The sequence below is a fragment of the Stenella coeruleoalba genome (assembly GCF_951394435.1).
Source record: "Stenella coeruleoalba genome assembly, chromosome: 13".
Lineage (NCBI taxonomy): Eukaryota > Metazoa > Chordata > Mammalia > Artiodactyla > Delphinidae > Stenella > Stenella coeruleoalba.
This window is the reverse complement of record NC_137159.1, coordinates 35,454,795-35,469,846: the sequence shown is the minus strand read 5'-3', so window position 1 is coordinate 35,469,846 and position 15,052 is coordinate 35,454,795. Positions and strand designations below refer to the sequence as shown.

The window sequence follows — 15,052 nt, the reverse complement described above, 5'->3', positions numbered from 1 at the left end:
CACATCTGTGTATAAATGTATAGAAAAATCTGGAAGGACACACAGTGCTTACTTTGGGTGGGACAGAGGAGTGTTATGGGTTGAATTGTGTCTCTCCCAAATTCATAGGGAGTCCTAATCTCTTTCCTCAGAATGTGAACTTATTTGGGGATAGGTCTTTACAGAGATAATCAAGTTAAAATTAGCCATTAGAGTGGACCTTAATCCAGTATGACTGATATCCTTATAAACGGGAAATTTGGACACAGAGATACACAGAGAGAGATGATGATGTGAACAGTCCTAGCAAACTAGTACGAGGAGACACACCTTTTTAAACTTCTGTGGTGTATGACATTTTTATGACTATGTATATTACTTTTATAATAATCACAGCCCTCCCCCAAAACTGGGGAAAAAAAATAAGAGGGCAAGACACAATGAGAGGAAAAGGGTACAAGGCATGACTATCACGTAACTGGCTTTATTCCTCCTTTATAAATTTACAGAGCCTGTCTCCTCCTACTCTCCACCCTCTACCCCACCTCCGCCCTGGCCCCAACACTGCCCTTTAGGGGGTCAGCTTGCCTGGAAGGAACCACTAACACAGGTGGCTGCTCTAGCTGAGGAGATGGTAGGGCCCTGATTTGCAAGGTCACAACTGGTATCTGGTGGTGCAAGATGTCACCAGGGTCCTCTCCCTTCACTCCACCCATCTGGTTCGGGCCTAAACAAACAGACGAAGTGTGCTATTTCTAACCAGCTAACCCCACAAATCAGAAAGCCCAACAGGCCTGCAATCAGAGCGCCTGCAAGCAGCCGGCACACTTTTACAAGCTCTGGCCCCTCGTTCACATGGATGGCGCTGTGGCAGCCTGTTTGAAAGCCACGCTCAAATAACAAACCACCCTGAATCCCTGGGAAACAGAACTCTTGTGACAACACTTTGTCCCCTGGGAAGATCTCCTGATTTTCTGGGGGGCGCCCACCATTAAGGGTGAGTGGTAACTAGCAACAGGAGTGCAGCAGGGAGAAACAGAGGCCCAGGAGATGAGGCCACCGACTCACACCCCAAAGGCCGCAGAAGCGGAGCTGGAGGTTGAGGAAGGCGGCTCTGTACGGCAGGTTGTGTGCACTGGCTCCTAAGGAATCAGCCAGCCCTGTGCCCTTCCGCAGCCTTCGAGGGCTGTGAAGGGATCTGGGAGGGCCAGCAGCGAAGAAACACCTAATTTAGAATTGCAGAGAGGTTCAGAAAAAGAAATCCCAACACACACATTTTGTAGGTCTACATACTCACAAAATATCCACAATGGCTTCGGCCTCCTGTACTTCCAAAGATGCTGTCCTTTCCAGTTCTTGGTGTTTCCTAGGGTCCCAGAATAGAGGAGGAATTGAGGAAGGAAGGAGCATTTTGAAGCACCTCCTGAGTATTGCACTGTAACGATAGTGTGAATTGTAATCATTGAGCCTCATGACATGCTGAGGGTGGCTATCCCACTTGTTACACCCAGGGAAACTGAGGCTCAGGAGGGTGACATCACTTGCCCAAGGGCTAACGGCTAGTAACTATCTAATGACTAGTAACGTGTTTCTCTACCCCTGCTTCCTCACCTGTGAAGTGGAAATGAACCCTCTACTCCGAAGAGGGTTGAAGGAGATGACGGATGTAGAGCCCAGCTCCTGGCTGAGCGCACAGGGCACCAGATGACAGATGAATCCTGTAGCAGCCCGGACTGGGCAAGGCTCTTCCTGGCGCCCACTTTTCAAGGCCACAAACGGAGCGGGTGGACAGAGCTATCAGTGAGGGCTGGCAAGGACCTGGGCTCTGCAGTCAGTCATCTGGTTTGGTCCTTGCCTCATGAGACCACAGGTGACCTTAGTTACTTACCCCTTCTAAGCCTCAGTTCCTCAACTTCAAATAGGGATGACAGGAGGGACGTGCCTTGGAGGGTGGCGTGAGGTCAGATCTCGGGCCCCCTGAAGCTCTGGACGTGCCTTCCAAGTTCTCTTTTTTTAAAAATCAGAGCCATTTATTCAGGATTGTCATAATCAGTAAATGAATATATACTGTCTCAGCAAATATTATTTTTCTACTTCACCAATTCTCCTTCAGAGCAATCCCCCTATTCCTTGACCATCAAACTTCTTGAAAACATGTTTTACGTTTGATGTTTTTATTGACTCCATGTTGACTCTTCACCCCCTATTAACCTGGTTTGTGCCCCTCCCAGTCTAATGAAAGAGCTCTTATGAAGTTCTCTAATCATCTCAATTACCAATCTTCACGGCTTGTTTCTCTCCATTCACTTTCTAATTCCCAGCATCTCCTGTTGCTTTTCACCTTTGCCAGTGGTTTGGAAAAGTCACCCTTTTTGGCAAGAGTCAAGACTAATGTGAAGGGACCCCTCTGCACATCTCTTTTTAAGGCCCCTACTTGGTTCTCTAGAGAAGAAGCTGAAATTTTCTTCTGTTACCCTTAAAGGACTCCACACTTTGTCACTGTAACATTTGCGTATCCAAAGATCCCATTTGGAACTGAAAGTGGGCCAAATATCACTAAAATCCAACCGCTCTGAGGAGACCAAGGATCTTGGAGTTTTAACAGTTGTGTTCTGTGAGAAACTATCTTCCAAACTCCACACAAACACACTCTTAAGGTTCAGCAGGAGTCAGTGGGAAACAACCCAGAGGAAGTACAGCGGCTCCCTCCGTGGAGCACGCTTGGGGGAAGCCAGGCCGAGGAAGAGGGGGTGTTCCCTGGGCGGTGATACAGCATTCTTTTCACTTGAGGCATCTGAGCCCAAGGAGCTGCAGTCTCCCCCGGGGAATATGACATAACCAGAGGCGGGAAGGGCCTCAAGAACAGACCGGTGTCCACACATCCTCCTCAAAAGGAAACCCCTTCCCATCCTGTGTGCGAGAGCTCCCACGTCCGCAGAGGCTCGAACGCCACCGTCTCCAGACAAACATCCCAAAGCCAGCGATCTCATAGGATGTGTTTATATTTACACGGTACATTTTAAAGCAATGGCTACATTGGTCATACATATTAGAAACCATAAAAAAAAGTTAAGAACTAAAATGTACATCATACACTTGTATATATATTTTTTACACAGAGGTAAAAAGGCTTATTATAAAAAAATCAATACAACGGGGCTTTTAGTATACAGGTAAAGAATGAATTACGCTTCAGGCACTTTAATTTGTTAATGTGAGCAAATAGCTTGGTGGGTTTTTTTGGGGGGGGGTGGGGGGGAGGTTCGGGGAAAGCTTCCAAACAAACTCTTTTGGTTAATGTTTTGTTACCACAGATACAAAAATAAAATCTGAATAATTTCTCTTAGGTGGTTGACATCAGTATGGCAAAGCTGACTGGGAAAATACTACACACTGTTCGGCTGCAGTGTGGCAATTAGAGAGAGACGTATTTACATAAATGTCCCCGTGGCTGTCCTTGTACCTTCTACACAAACCAAAAAGGATACGCGGAGTAAGAGTCACTAGCGTTAACTCTTCGAAGGGGTGGAAAAGGACAAGGGGTAAAGGAAGATAGAAACAGATAACGAATAAACAGAGAGGGCAAACAAAAGCGTCTGGGATAGGTATATTCTTACTGAAATAAATAGGGACGCTTGAACTGAGGTCTAACAAAACATACATTAGTGTTGTGCTTTGTAGAGAGGAGACCTTGAGAAAGACCCTGAGAAAATGCCTCAGGACGGGGGAGAAGATGGTCTTTCGACAGCATTTGGAGGCTGGCTGAAGGTTTCTAGATGTTCTCCAGGCTGGGAAGTGGCTCTTTTCTTGCATCACCAGATTAACAGCTCTCTGCTCCTTTCCCAAACTGGAAGACCCAAACCAGTCACTTCGACAAATGAAAACGTCTACCAACAAACTCATAAGCACACTGGGTATTTACATCGGTGATCTGATAAAGAACTGCAAAGGGCTCTCAGGTGAGCTGAAAACATTCCCAGGAAGGTAAGTGTGGCTAGCACTTTCCCAATATGATTGGCAGACTAGAAAAAAAAGTCCCTTTCCTTGGAGACTGATGTCCTGTGTGCAATTGAGAAGGGATGGGGGGAGTGGGGAGAGAGGAATGAGGCCATGCACTCAGCTGGCGATAATCACAGGAAGATCATGGTGGGAAGAGCCAGCGCTGACAAGCCTGTCCCCTATGGTCTCCACGGCGTTCTGATTGTACTATGCTAGGTACAGGTAACCACTCTTCACTTTTCCTCTTTCTGCAATAACATTTGGCTATTCCTTGCAATATATTAGAAAAATACTCTTTTCCAGCTAATTAGAAGCCTCCTATGTGGCAAGGCGACAGGTGGACCCAGCCTGCTGACCTAACCATCCGTGCACCCAAAGTGGCAAGTTTGGGTTTGCAGGAGAAAGACACTTAGGCATCGGAAGGGTTTTTACATATGGCCTTGTTTTTTCCCAAGTGTAAACGAAGAATTTGGTGACGTGAAATTGAGTCCAAAATGAAAACAAAAACACAAACCCATGAACAAAATGCAACCCACCACTCTTCAAATTGATGACATTTAAAATTTCCCCCAGTTAATAATAGAAAATAGCCACTGGGGGGAAAAAAGCTCCCGTAAGTTTTATTTACAACCTTTAGCGTTTCTCAACTGGACCGTGTTCGGGAGAACACTGGTTTGGTTTGAAGAGACTATTTGGTTTGCAAAACAATAAGCAAAATTCCTTACTTCATTAGCGGTTTCTTCTGATATTGCTAAATTTTTACAAGTGGCGGTGACATAATTTTAAAAAGTTCTCCTTTAGGGGTAACCAGGGAGGCTCGGAGAAACCTGGAATCCCCCTTTCTAGCCCTGGTCTGAGAGGATGCGATGCAGTTTAAAGAATTTTCCTGATTCTCGCAAGTTAATCTGAAGTTAAGGCTCAGTTCTCAGTCATTTTACGAGAGAATGTTTTGCATCAGTAAGTAACTGACCGACTTTTTTGGGGGGAGGGGTGTGGAGACAGAAGATGATGATGGGCTCAAGGTAGAAACTGCAGCTTACATGGGAAGTTTGGCTTTAGAAAAGTTAAAGCGATCTCGTTTTGTGGTAGAAGTTTGTTAACTAGCTCACCTCCTATACATAATCACTGACTGCAGGTTAAAATACATCTGGCAGGGTTTCATCATTCTGACATTCCATTTCCACAGGAACCTGAGGAAGCAAACTCGTCAGCCACAGGCAAGCTCAACCAAGAGAAAGATGGTCTTCGGAGCTCCTGGAAAAACCAACGACAAAACCCACCCAAAAATCAGCAGTTCCCACTGAAGGTGCCTTGGAACTGGAAGAGGTGGGCAGGAAGGACATGAAATCAACACCTGGATGATGAGACGGTTAGCTTGATTACAGATTGTTAATAATACACGAGGGTCTAGGCGGCGGTTCCTCGCCTTAGAACACTGTGTGCGCACACGTGGGTGAGACTGATGCAGGGGTGCAGAGTCCACCAGGCAGGTTCCCCAGGCTGGAACGGCGCCTTGGGTACCCAGGAGCGGGCAGAGATGAGAGGATGGAGGAGACAAGTCCCCTTAGGGCTGTGGATGGAGGGCGGTGGGGAGGGAAACCGAGTCACACAGCTGCTTTGTGCTTCCCACCACAGCACCTGCACATCACTCCGCAGTGGTAGCAGGCCCGCAGGGGCAGGTAACAGCACATACAGGGGGCCAAGAAAGACAAGGCGATAAGGGCCATCCACCGGAGGCAAAACTTCTCGTCGCTAGTATCGCACGAGCACGGGTCTGTATAGTCCCCCTCGGGGTCTGACATACAGTGATAGAGCATGCTGTCCGCACACCACATACAGCTCACCCGGCGGATGCAAGTTCTCACGGAGTCGGGCGCGTCCTGACAGTGGCCCCTCCGGTTCTCCTCGTGGTTGAACATGTCGCGGCAGTACTCGCACCGAGAGCGCTCCCCGTCCTCTTTCCGCCGCCGGGACTTGCCCCGGGAGGGCTGGGTCTTGATCACGCTGCCTCCGCGCCCTTTAGGGTCCTCGCCGAGGCCAAAGTCTGAGGAGTCCACGTAGGGGTAGTTGTAGTCGTGCTTGGGGACCTCGCCCTTGGCGAAGCGCACGTAGGAGTCCGCGTCCTCCGAGGGGTCCGGGTATTTGCCCCTCACCGGCGCGTGCCGGTAATCCTCGTAGCCCGTCATCCAGATCTTCTCCCGGGGGTTGATGCGCACGATCTCCTCGTCGTCGTCCGGGAAGCTCACCTGGCGGTAGGGCCTTGGCATCGGCTGCCCCAGGAAAAAGGAGGCGTTACTTCATAGCAGTGGCAAAACAAACCTCCGATACGCATCTTTCACCTTGGCAAAGGCATTGCTTTAAGGAACTGACCCATCCTGTAATTACTGAACAGCTTGTGGGTCAAAGATGTATTTCAAATTGTGAGTCCCAATCCCTTCCTGGGTCAGGAAGTCAATTTAATGGGTGGAGACCAGCATTTCCCCCCTTTCTGTTGCAGTATTACCATATATGGGGGGGAAAGTATACACAGCGTAAGAGTAAAGTGAATTTTCAGAAGCTGGACATGCCCAGATCAGAAAGCAGAACTTGAGGCCTCCCTAGAATATCCTCAACCTCCCTTCTGTGACCCCCACCCCTAAGGTAAGGAACAGTGACCCCTAAGGAACATTGATTTCTAACAGCTTAGATTAGTTTCACCTGTTTTTGTACAGCATGCTCTCTTTTTTAAGACTGGTTTCTTTTTTGTTCAGAGAAACAGCAGAACACTGGAGTGCACTGCATGTTACAAGGTAAGTACCCTTGTTATCTTTGTGTACATAACGTGTGCCTACTGGGCCATGATATAAAACGCATGTGTCACTGTGGGTCACGTGCAGAACAGCAAACTATGAGGCTCAGAAGTACCTTGTAATCTGGCTGGGAAGATAAGATGTTGAGATATGTTGAGATATGCAAAGGGTAAGAGTACAGGCTCCAGAGGCCAACTGTGTTTGAATCCTGCCAGGATCTCACAGGTGGTGAGCAGCAGAGCTGGAATCTGAGCCCGGGATGGCCCAACCCAGGGCCACACCCTCTAGCCTTCAAACCCAACCTGCATCCCTTAGGGAGGAATAGTCATCTCTGCAGGTTGTCCCGTTACAGTTTGCATCAGTGCCTTGTCCAGAGGAGCAGGTGCTGAATACATAGTTATTGAGTGGATGCAGGTAAGCCTGCCTTGCACAGGGCATCCCAGTTGTGGCAAACAATGAGATTTTCCACCTTCGACGCCCTTTGAGCATGAAGGCTTTTTTGTACGCGGGCCTCTCCCGCTGCAGAGCACAGGCTCCGGACATGCAGGCCCAGTGGCCATGACTCACAGGCCCAGCCGCTCCGCGGCATGTGGGATCTTCCCGGACCAGGGCACGAACCCGTGTCCCCTGCATCAGCAGGCAGACTCTCAACCACTGCGCCACCAGGGAAGCCCCGAGCATGAAGGGATGAGGAGCATGGCTCTGAGCAAACCCACTGGAGTGGAATTCGGACCATGAAATTTACCAGCAAGTCGCTAAGCCTCAGACTTGGTTTCCCTGACGAGCAAACTGCATAGGGCTACTGCTACTGAAAGAATGAAGAGAAAGAATCTGTGCGGTGTCAGCATAGGGCCGGTCACACAGGATGTGCTTGGTACCTGTTGCCAACATTGTCATTATAATATTGTCCTAGAATTTATCACATGGTGATTAGCTTTACTCATCACTTCCCACCAGAGCAAGGGCCACGTCTCACAGGCTCTGATTTGCCCTAATTCCTGCCAGATTCTTCATGTCAGAGTTTCCCCAACTTTGGCAAATCACAATCCTTCATTATTTCAAAACAAATCTTGGGAGCTGACACAGACTTTGCTAATAATTTATTTTGCAAAGTAAGGAGAATCAAAAAGTCAATTCCCATCTATTGCTCCCATAATGTGATTTTAAAAAAGAACTTTTAATGCCAAAAATATTAGGAAGCACACACAGTAAAATGGATTTTGAAAAAAAGTCATATAAATCTATGTTATAAAACCTCAGTGCCTCGTGCTTTTTCTCTTTTCAAAGCAGACTGGTGGCCACATCACCCACGTGGGCACCCGTCCACACCCCACAGTTTGAGAACCTGCTCTGAAAAACGGCCGCTTGGTAAATATTTGTTGAATTACTGAATTCCAGCTACAGCTCCCCAAGCAAGCCTGGGCCTGCAGCCCGCGATGCCAGGGCGCTCAAGCCAAGTGTACAGTATTCTGTGGTCCCAATCGCAGTCCTGTGCTTTCACACAAAGCCGGGAGGCCCTTTGGACACAGGAACGCATAGTGTTAGCGTATGCTAAGGCACAGTATGCTACCAGGAGGTAGCATAGTGTCCTGCGTGAGCGGAGACCTGCATTTCCATCTTCTTCCAGCAGGGACTCTGTCTCCCTAAGCCTCGAGCGTCCCCATCTCTCAACTGGGGATGCGGAGGACCTGCTTGTGAGTGATTTGTGAGGATTAAAGGAGATAAAGCACATGAAGGGCTTGGCGAGGTGCCCAGCGCACAGAAGACTCTGCGTTGAGGGTGAGTCGCCTGCACCACCTCCAATATGGGGGCGGAGGTACTAAGCAGGAGAAGAGGCCTAGGCTCTGGCGTGTGGCTGAACGCCAGGGGAAGGAGGCTGTTCCGGGATCAGGAGCCGCCCACCCCATGACCCCCCAGGAACGAGACCGCTGCTCACCTGTTCGAGGTGATAGTGGTCCGTGGGGTATGGGTCGTGGAGGTGGCCCAGGGTATAAATCCTCCGGTGCTCACAGGACGTGGGGGAGGAGACTGTGCGAGGAGGTTGTTCCCTCTTCTGAGACGAATTAGAAGAACTGTCTGTAGCTGTCTGTGTAGAAGGAGATAGCCGTGAGTTAATTAAAAAAACAAAAACCAAACCCGCACAAAAACCTAACACACCGTCTACGCACACTGGTGGCGTCTCGCTGGATTCCCCAGAATCTTGAGTTTATCCTGGCTCTGGGAGGCCAGAGGACCCCTGAAGCGCCAGGTTGTTTAAACACGGCGGGCAGAGAAACCCAGCCACAGACCCTGGAAAGCTGGGTTTGTTTTCTCAAACTGTGGGAGCAGTGACCGGCTTTGGGGAAGGGCTCACCGCACCAGGCCTGCTGCTGGTGCGCTCCAGCTGGATCAAGAATGGTCACCTGTTTGTGGCCCTGGCTGCGAGGTCCTCGGGTAAGCAGAGGAGATGCAAACAGGCAAGAATCAAACCCATATGTTCCTTTGTGGGGCTAATCCCAGCCTGGGGACGTCTCAGAGATGAAGGATACCTCGGGGGTATCATAGGTACTGGCTTTCCAGGAAGAAATTTTGTAATCTTCGGCTCGGAGGCAAGCCTGGGGGGGTCACCATCTCTGGACAGGGAGAGCAGAGCTGTTTTCCCAGTAGAGGCGACGAGTTCAGATTGGAGCCTGCACGATGGTGTCTTAGGAAGGTGATCAGCTATCAGAATGGACTGTGGCTGTGGACAGAGCACAGGCCCTCTCGCCTCCCTGTATGCCCACCACCTAAGTGCTCCATGCTCCCCGGTGACCCCAGGTGACGGTCTCATAAAGACTTTTGTCAAGTACAGCTGACAACTGCCTTTAAAACCAGGGCCCCTCAGAATTCTCACTACACCTCTACTTCCTTAGAGTGATGGACCCCACCCGCCCCTTTTTTTTCCGCAAATAAATGCAAAGGTTTTCCTTGATATCTAGGTGTCCTGTTTCTGGTAAATATCTAGGAACTTCTCCTTTGCTGTTGCTTCTCACTCTTATATTCCCCTTATCGCATTTGCTTATTTATCTCCTTTTATTTTCCTGTTTTTTGTTCGTGTCATAGATCCTCCAAAGAGCAAGGTAAGGTTGAAACAAATAGACTTATAAAAGTTATTCCCCCCCATTTATAAAGTAATCAATGCTTAGAAAAATGGGAGTATAAGTATCCAGGAAAAAGAAAAGACACCCGTATTTCCATCATGCAGCACAACTGATGTTAATTTTTAAAGCCTGGTGGACACGTGCAGCATGCCTTGGGAAACCCAAGCCTCCTGGATGTTTCTTTGATTCTGTTTGGTTCATGTGCTGCAGGGCTGATGCTGTTTCCAGTCCCACAATCCAGTGACTAATTCAGATATGGACACCCACACAGTCCTCCCTGAGGCAATATGGAGAGATTTCTGATGGAGAGGTCAGAAAAGATGCTGTCTGTCTCTCTCTCTGAAGTTAAGAGCTAAGGGTCCTGTAAGCCTGGAATCCTGGTGAGGCGGCAGGGAAAGAAACTGTGTGAGGATGAAGTGAGGCAAACCCAAGGGAAGAAGGCCCCCGCAGACACCGCTTGAGCTTCTAGATCCCTCCAAGCCTGAATCCTGATCCACCCTAAGATGTCCCAAAGGTAAGAGCCAACTCCCTTTGATAATTTAACCCAGAATGCGTTGGGTTCGGCCCTTGGGTGCACCTTTCCCCCATTCCCGATTCCTTCTCTGTGGCAGCCTTCCACCTGCATCACATTCCTGGCCTCTCTCTTGCCTCACTCCTCTGCAGCAGGTGGAATGGAACAGGGTGTCCAGAGCCTGCTACTTCCCTCTACCTCTTGGGAGCCACCCAACTGGCAAACTGCATGTGCTGGCAACCATTCTTGGGACAGTGCGGTCTACCTGGAGGTCGAGGGCCCACCCCACTGCGGGGAGGGTGTGGAGACCCCAGCGCACGTGTGCCTGGTGGGGCAGGTCTGTCTAATCCTGGGGTCCGTTCCTGGAATGTCCACTTGCCACAGGTGTAAGCCAGCACTAACCTCATCAGTAAAGAAAGGGCTCCTATCGTTTTTTCTCAATTGGTTCAGAACTCAGATAGGAAAGAGTTGCTATTTACCCCTCAAATCCCAGCAACTGAAAGAGACCAGACTGATACACAAGAATTTTTACTTTCTTCCAAACTCTGGTCTGTCCTCCAAGTCTCACCCACCCTTTCCTTATGTCTTTGCAGATCCTGCCTCCCTCTTTTAACACACCGGTGGTTGCAAGTTGACAGCACGACAAAGCAAACAACCCTTAACAGTCTCACATTATGTGAAGGCTTATGATGTGCCAGGCCCGAACACCACTGCAGGCAAAATATTGTCTCCACATCACACTCAGGAAAACACAGACTCGGAGAAATTCGGGATCCTGCCGACCGGTGGCAGGCAACCACTGGCAGAGCTGGACAGAAATGCAGACCCTGCCCTCCAAGCGCGGTGGGATCTCAACGCACCACATCGCTGCTTTGCAAACCCTGGAGAGCCCACGCCAGTGCCTGCTCTGTGTTAATCTTGGTGAGATTAATACGAGTACAACTATTCCAAGTAAGACAGTGTGCCCTGACTCATACAAACTCAGGAGAAAAGGGGATGGTGTCTCAGAATACAAAGGTTTCAAAATAAAATGGACAACCTGGAAGAAATGGACAAATTCTTAGAAATGCACAACCTGCCAAGACTGAATCAAGAAGAAATAGAAAATATGAACAGACCAATCACAAGCACTGAAATTGAAACTGTGATTAAAAATCTTCCAACAAACAAAAGCCCAGGACCAGACTGCTTCACAGGCGAATTCTATCAAACATTTAGAGAAGAGTTAACACCTATCCATCTCAAACTCCTCCAAAATATAGCAGAGGGAGGAACACTCCCAAACTCATTCTATGAGGCCACCATCACCCTGATACCAAAACCAGACAAGGATGTCACAAAGAAAGAAAACTACAGGCAAATATCATTGATGAACATAGATGCAAAAATCCTCAACAGAATACTAGCAAACAGAATCCAACAGCACATTAAAAGGATCATACACCATGATCAAGTGGGGTTTATTCCAGGAATGCAAGGATTCTTCAATATACGCAAATCAATCAACGTGATACACCATGTTAACAAACTGAAGGAGAAAAACCATATGATCATCTCAATAGATGCAGAGAAAGCTTTCGACAAAATTCAACACCCATTTATGATAAAAACTCTGCAGAAAGTAGGCATAGAGGGAACTTTCCTCAACATAATAAAGGCTATATATGACAAACCCACAGCCAACATCGTCCTCAATGGTGAAAAACTGAAAGCATTTCCACTAAGATCAGCAACAAGACAAGGTTGCCCACTCTCACCACTCTTATTCAACATAATTTTGGAAGTTTTAGCCACAGGAATCAGAGAAGAAAAGGAAATAAAAGCAATCCAAATCGGAAAGGAAGAAGTAAAGCTGTCACTATTTGCAGATGACATGATACTATACATAGAGAATCCTAAAGATGCTACCAGAAAACTACTAGAGCTAATCAATGAATTTGGTAAAGTAGCAGGATACAAAATTAATGCACAGAAATCTCTGGCATTCCTATACACTAATGATGAAAAATCTGAAAGTGAAATCAAGAAAACACTCCCATTTACCATTGCAACAAAAAGAATAAAATATCTAGGAATAAACCTACCTAAGGAGACAAAAGACCTGTATGCAGAAAATTACAAGACACTGATGAAACAAATTAAAGATGATACAAAGAGGTGGAGCGATATACCATGTTCTTGGATTGGAAGAATCAACACTGTGAAAATGACTCTACTACCCAAAGCAATCTACAGATTCAATGCAATCCCTATCAAACTACCACTGGCATTTTTCACAGAACTAGAAAAAAACATTTCACAATTTGTACGGAAACACAAAAGACCCCGAATAGCCAAAGCAATCTGGAGAACGTAAAACGGAGCTGAAGGAATCAGGCTCCCTGACTTCAGGCTATACTTAAAAGGTACAGTAATCAAGACAGTATGGTGCTGGCACAAAAACAGAAAGATCAATGGAACAGGATAGAAAGCCCAGAGATAAAGCCACGCACACATGGTCACCTTATCTTTGATAAAGGAGGCAGGAATGTACAGTGGAGAAAGGACAGTCTCTTCAATAAGTGGTGCTGGGAAAACTGGACAAGTACATGTAAAAGTATGAGATTAGATCACTCCCTAACACCATACACAAAAATAAGCTCAAAATGCATTAAAGACCTAAATGTAAGGCCAGAAACTATCAAACTCTTAGAGGAAAACATAGGCAGAACACTCTATGACATAAATCACAGCAAGATCCTTTTTGACCCACCTCCTAGAGAAATGGAAATAAAAACAAAAATAAATGGGACCTAATGAAACTTCAAAGCTTCTGCACAGCAAAGGAAACCATAAACAAGACAAAAAGACAACCCTCAGAATGGGAGAAAATATTTGCAAATGAAGCAACTGACAAAGGAGTAATCTCCAAAATTTATAAGCAGCTCATGCAGCTCAATAACAAAAAAACAAACAACCCAATCCAAAAATGGGCAGAAGACCTAAATAGACATTTCTCCAAAGAAGATATACAGATTGCCAACAAACACATGAAAGAATGCTCAACATCACTAATCATTAGAGAAATGCAAATCAAAGCTACAATGAGATATCATCTCACACAAGTCAGAATGGCCATCATCAAAAAATCTAGAAACAGTAAATGCCGGAGAGGGTGTGGAGAAAAGGGAACCCTCTTGCACTGTTGGTGGGAATGTAAATTGATACAGCCACTGTGGAGAACAGTATGGAGGTTCCTTAAATAACTACAAATAGAACTACCATATGACCCAGCATATACCCTGAGAAAACCATAATTCAAAAAGAGTCACGTACCAAAATGTTCATTGCAGCTCTATTTACAATAGCCCGGAGATGGAAACAACCTAAGTGTCCATCATGGGATGAATGGATAAAGAAGATGTGGTACATATATACAATTGCATACTACTCAGCCATATAAAGAAATGAAATTGAGCTATTTGTAGTGAGGTGGATGGACCTAGAGTCTGTCATACAGAGTGAAGTAAGTCAGAAGGAGAGAGACAAATACCGTATGCTCACACATATATATGGAATTTAAGAAAAAAAAATACTGTCATGAAGAACCTAGGGGTATGACAGGAATAAAGACTGTGTCCTACTAGACCTACTAGAGAATGGACTTGAGGATATGGGGAGGGGGAAGGGGAAGGTGTGACAAAGCGAGAGAGGCATGGACATATACACACTACCAAGCGTAAGGTAGATAGCTAGTGGGAAGCAGCCGCATAGCACAGGGATATCAGCTCGGTGCTTTGTGACCGCCTGGAGGGGTGGGATAGGGAGGGTGGGAGGGAGGGGGACACAAGAGGGAAGAGATATGGGAACATATGTGTATGTATAACTGATTCGCTTTGTTATAAAGCACAAAGTAACACAGCATTGTAAAGCAATTATACTCCAATAAAGATGTTAAGAATACAAAGGTTTCTACAGATCTCAATAAATACTTTCCGAATCAGTAGATAAGGGCCCTTCAGTATGATTCAAATCTCAAGGGTTAAACTCTTATCCAACACCCGTGTGCCAGGCACGTCTTAGGTTAGAAGCTACCCTCGTACTAAACACTGTAATACACACTTGCCATTTAGTTCTTGGAAACTCAGTGAACACATCCCTCACCTGGTGTTAGTCACCTGAATCCACCCTGTTTTCTGTGACCTGTGTCCAGGTTAACAATGTAGGGAAAGTCATTCTGAGAAATCAGGCACACCCGGTATTTCCTAGTACTCCTAAGCCAATCAGACTCTCCCTTCCAATGCTCCCATCTTTCCTCCCCAGCCCCGGCCAGCCTCTTCCCACTGTAAAGTGCAAAGTTCCTGGACAATTTTCTGACAATTCAGAGAACGTGAGACTGAGAAAGGCCTTTCGAATTCTCCTACTCTGACAACAAATCTGTACAGAGGAGCGGTGAAGCCAGAAGGCTGAGGTGTGCCCCCAGTTTACCGCCTCCTGCGGGGAGGTCCCAGCCCGGCCCACAGCCTCCTGCCGCCAGCCTGCTCTGGGCTTAGAGCACGCAGCAGAGGTTCCATCGGAAGCTGAGGCTTCCCATCTCTGCTATCAGATAAATCTTGTCAAGAGGCTCAAGTGACCCACCAACAGAAGGAATGTACTATCAGGGTATCTCCAAGAGA

At 47.1% G+C, this 15,052-nt stretch overlaps 1 protein-coding gene and 1 long non-coding RNA gene across 3 annotated transcripts in view; one reads left to right on the top strand and one right to left on the bottom strand.

The window, feature by feature from the left end:
* The first annotated feature begins 2,993 nt into the window (after positions 1–2,993).
* LOC307195987 lies at positions 2,994–8,680 on the top strand. Its single transcript, XR_013831014.1, has 4 exons — positions 2,994–3,963; positions 5,165–5,347; positions 6,729–6,767; positions 8,395–8,680. It is a non-coding gene; the product is annotated as an uncharacterized lncRNA (long non-coding RNA).
* SPRED2 (sprouty related EVH1 domain containing 2) overlaps positions 5,443–15,052 on the bottom strand; it is a 119,335-nt gene continuing 109,725 nt past the window's right edge. For both annotated transcript variants that reach the window (XM_079940694.1, XM_079940693.1), the window contains 2 exons: positions 8,704–8,853; positions 5,443–6,248 (listed from right to left, as the gene is read on the bottom strand). In XM_079940694.1, the coding sequence (XP_079796820.1) occupies positions 5,583–6,248; positions 8,704–8,853 (816 nt within the window). In that variant the 3' untranslated portion in view covers positions 5,443–5,582. The remainder of the gene's footprint in view (positions 6,249–8,703; positions 8,854–15,052) is intronic.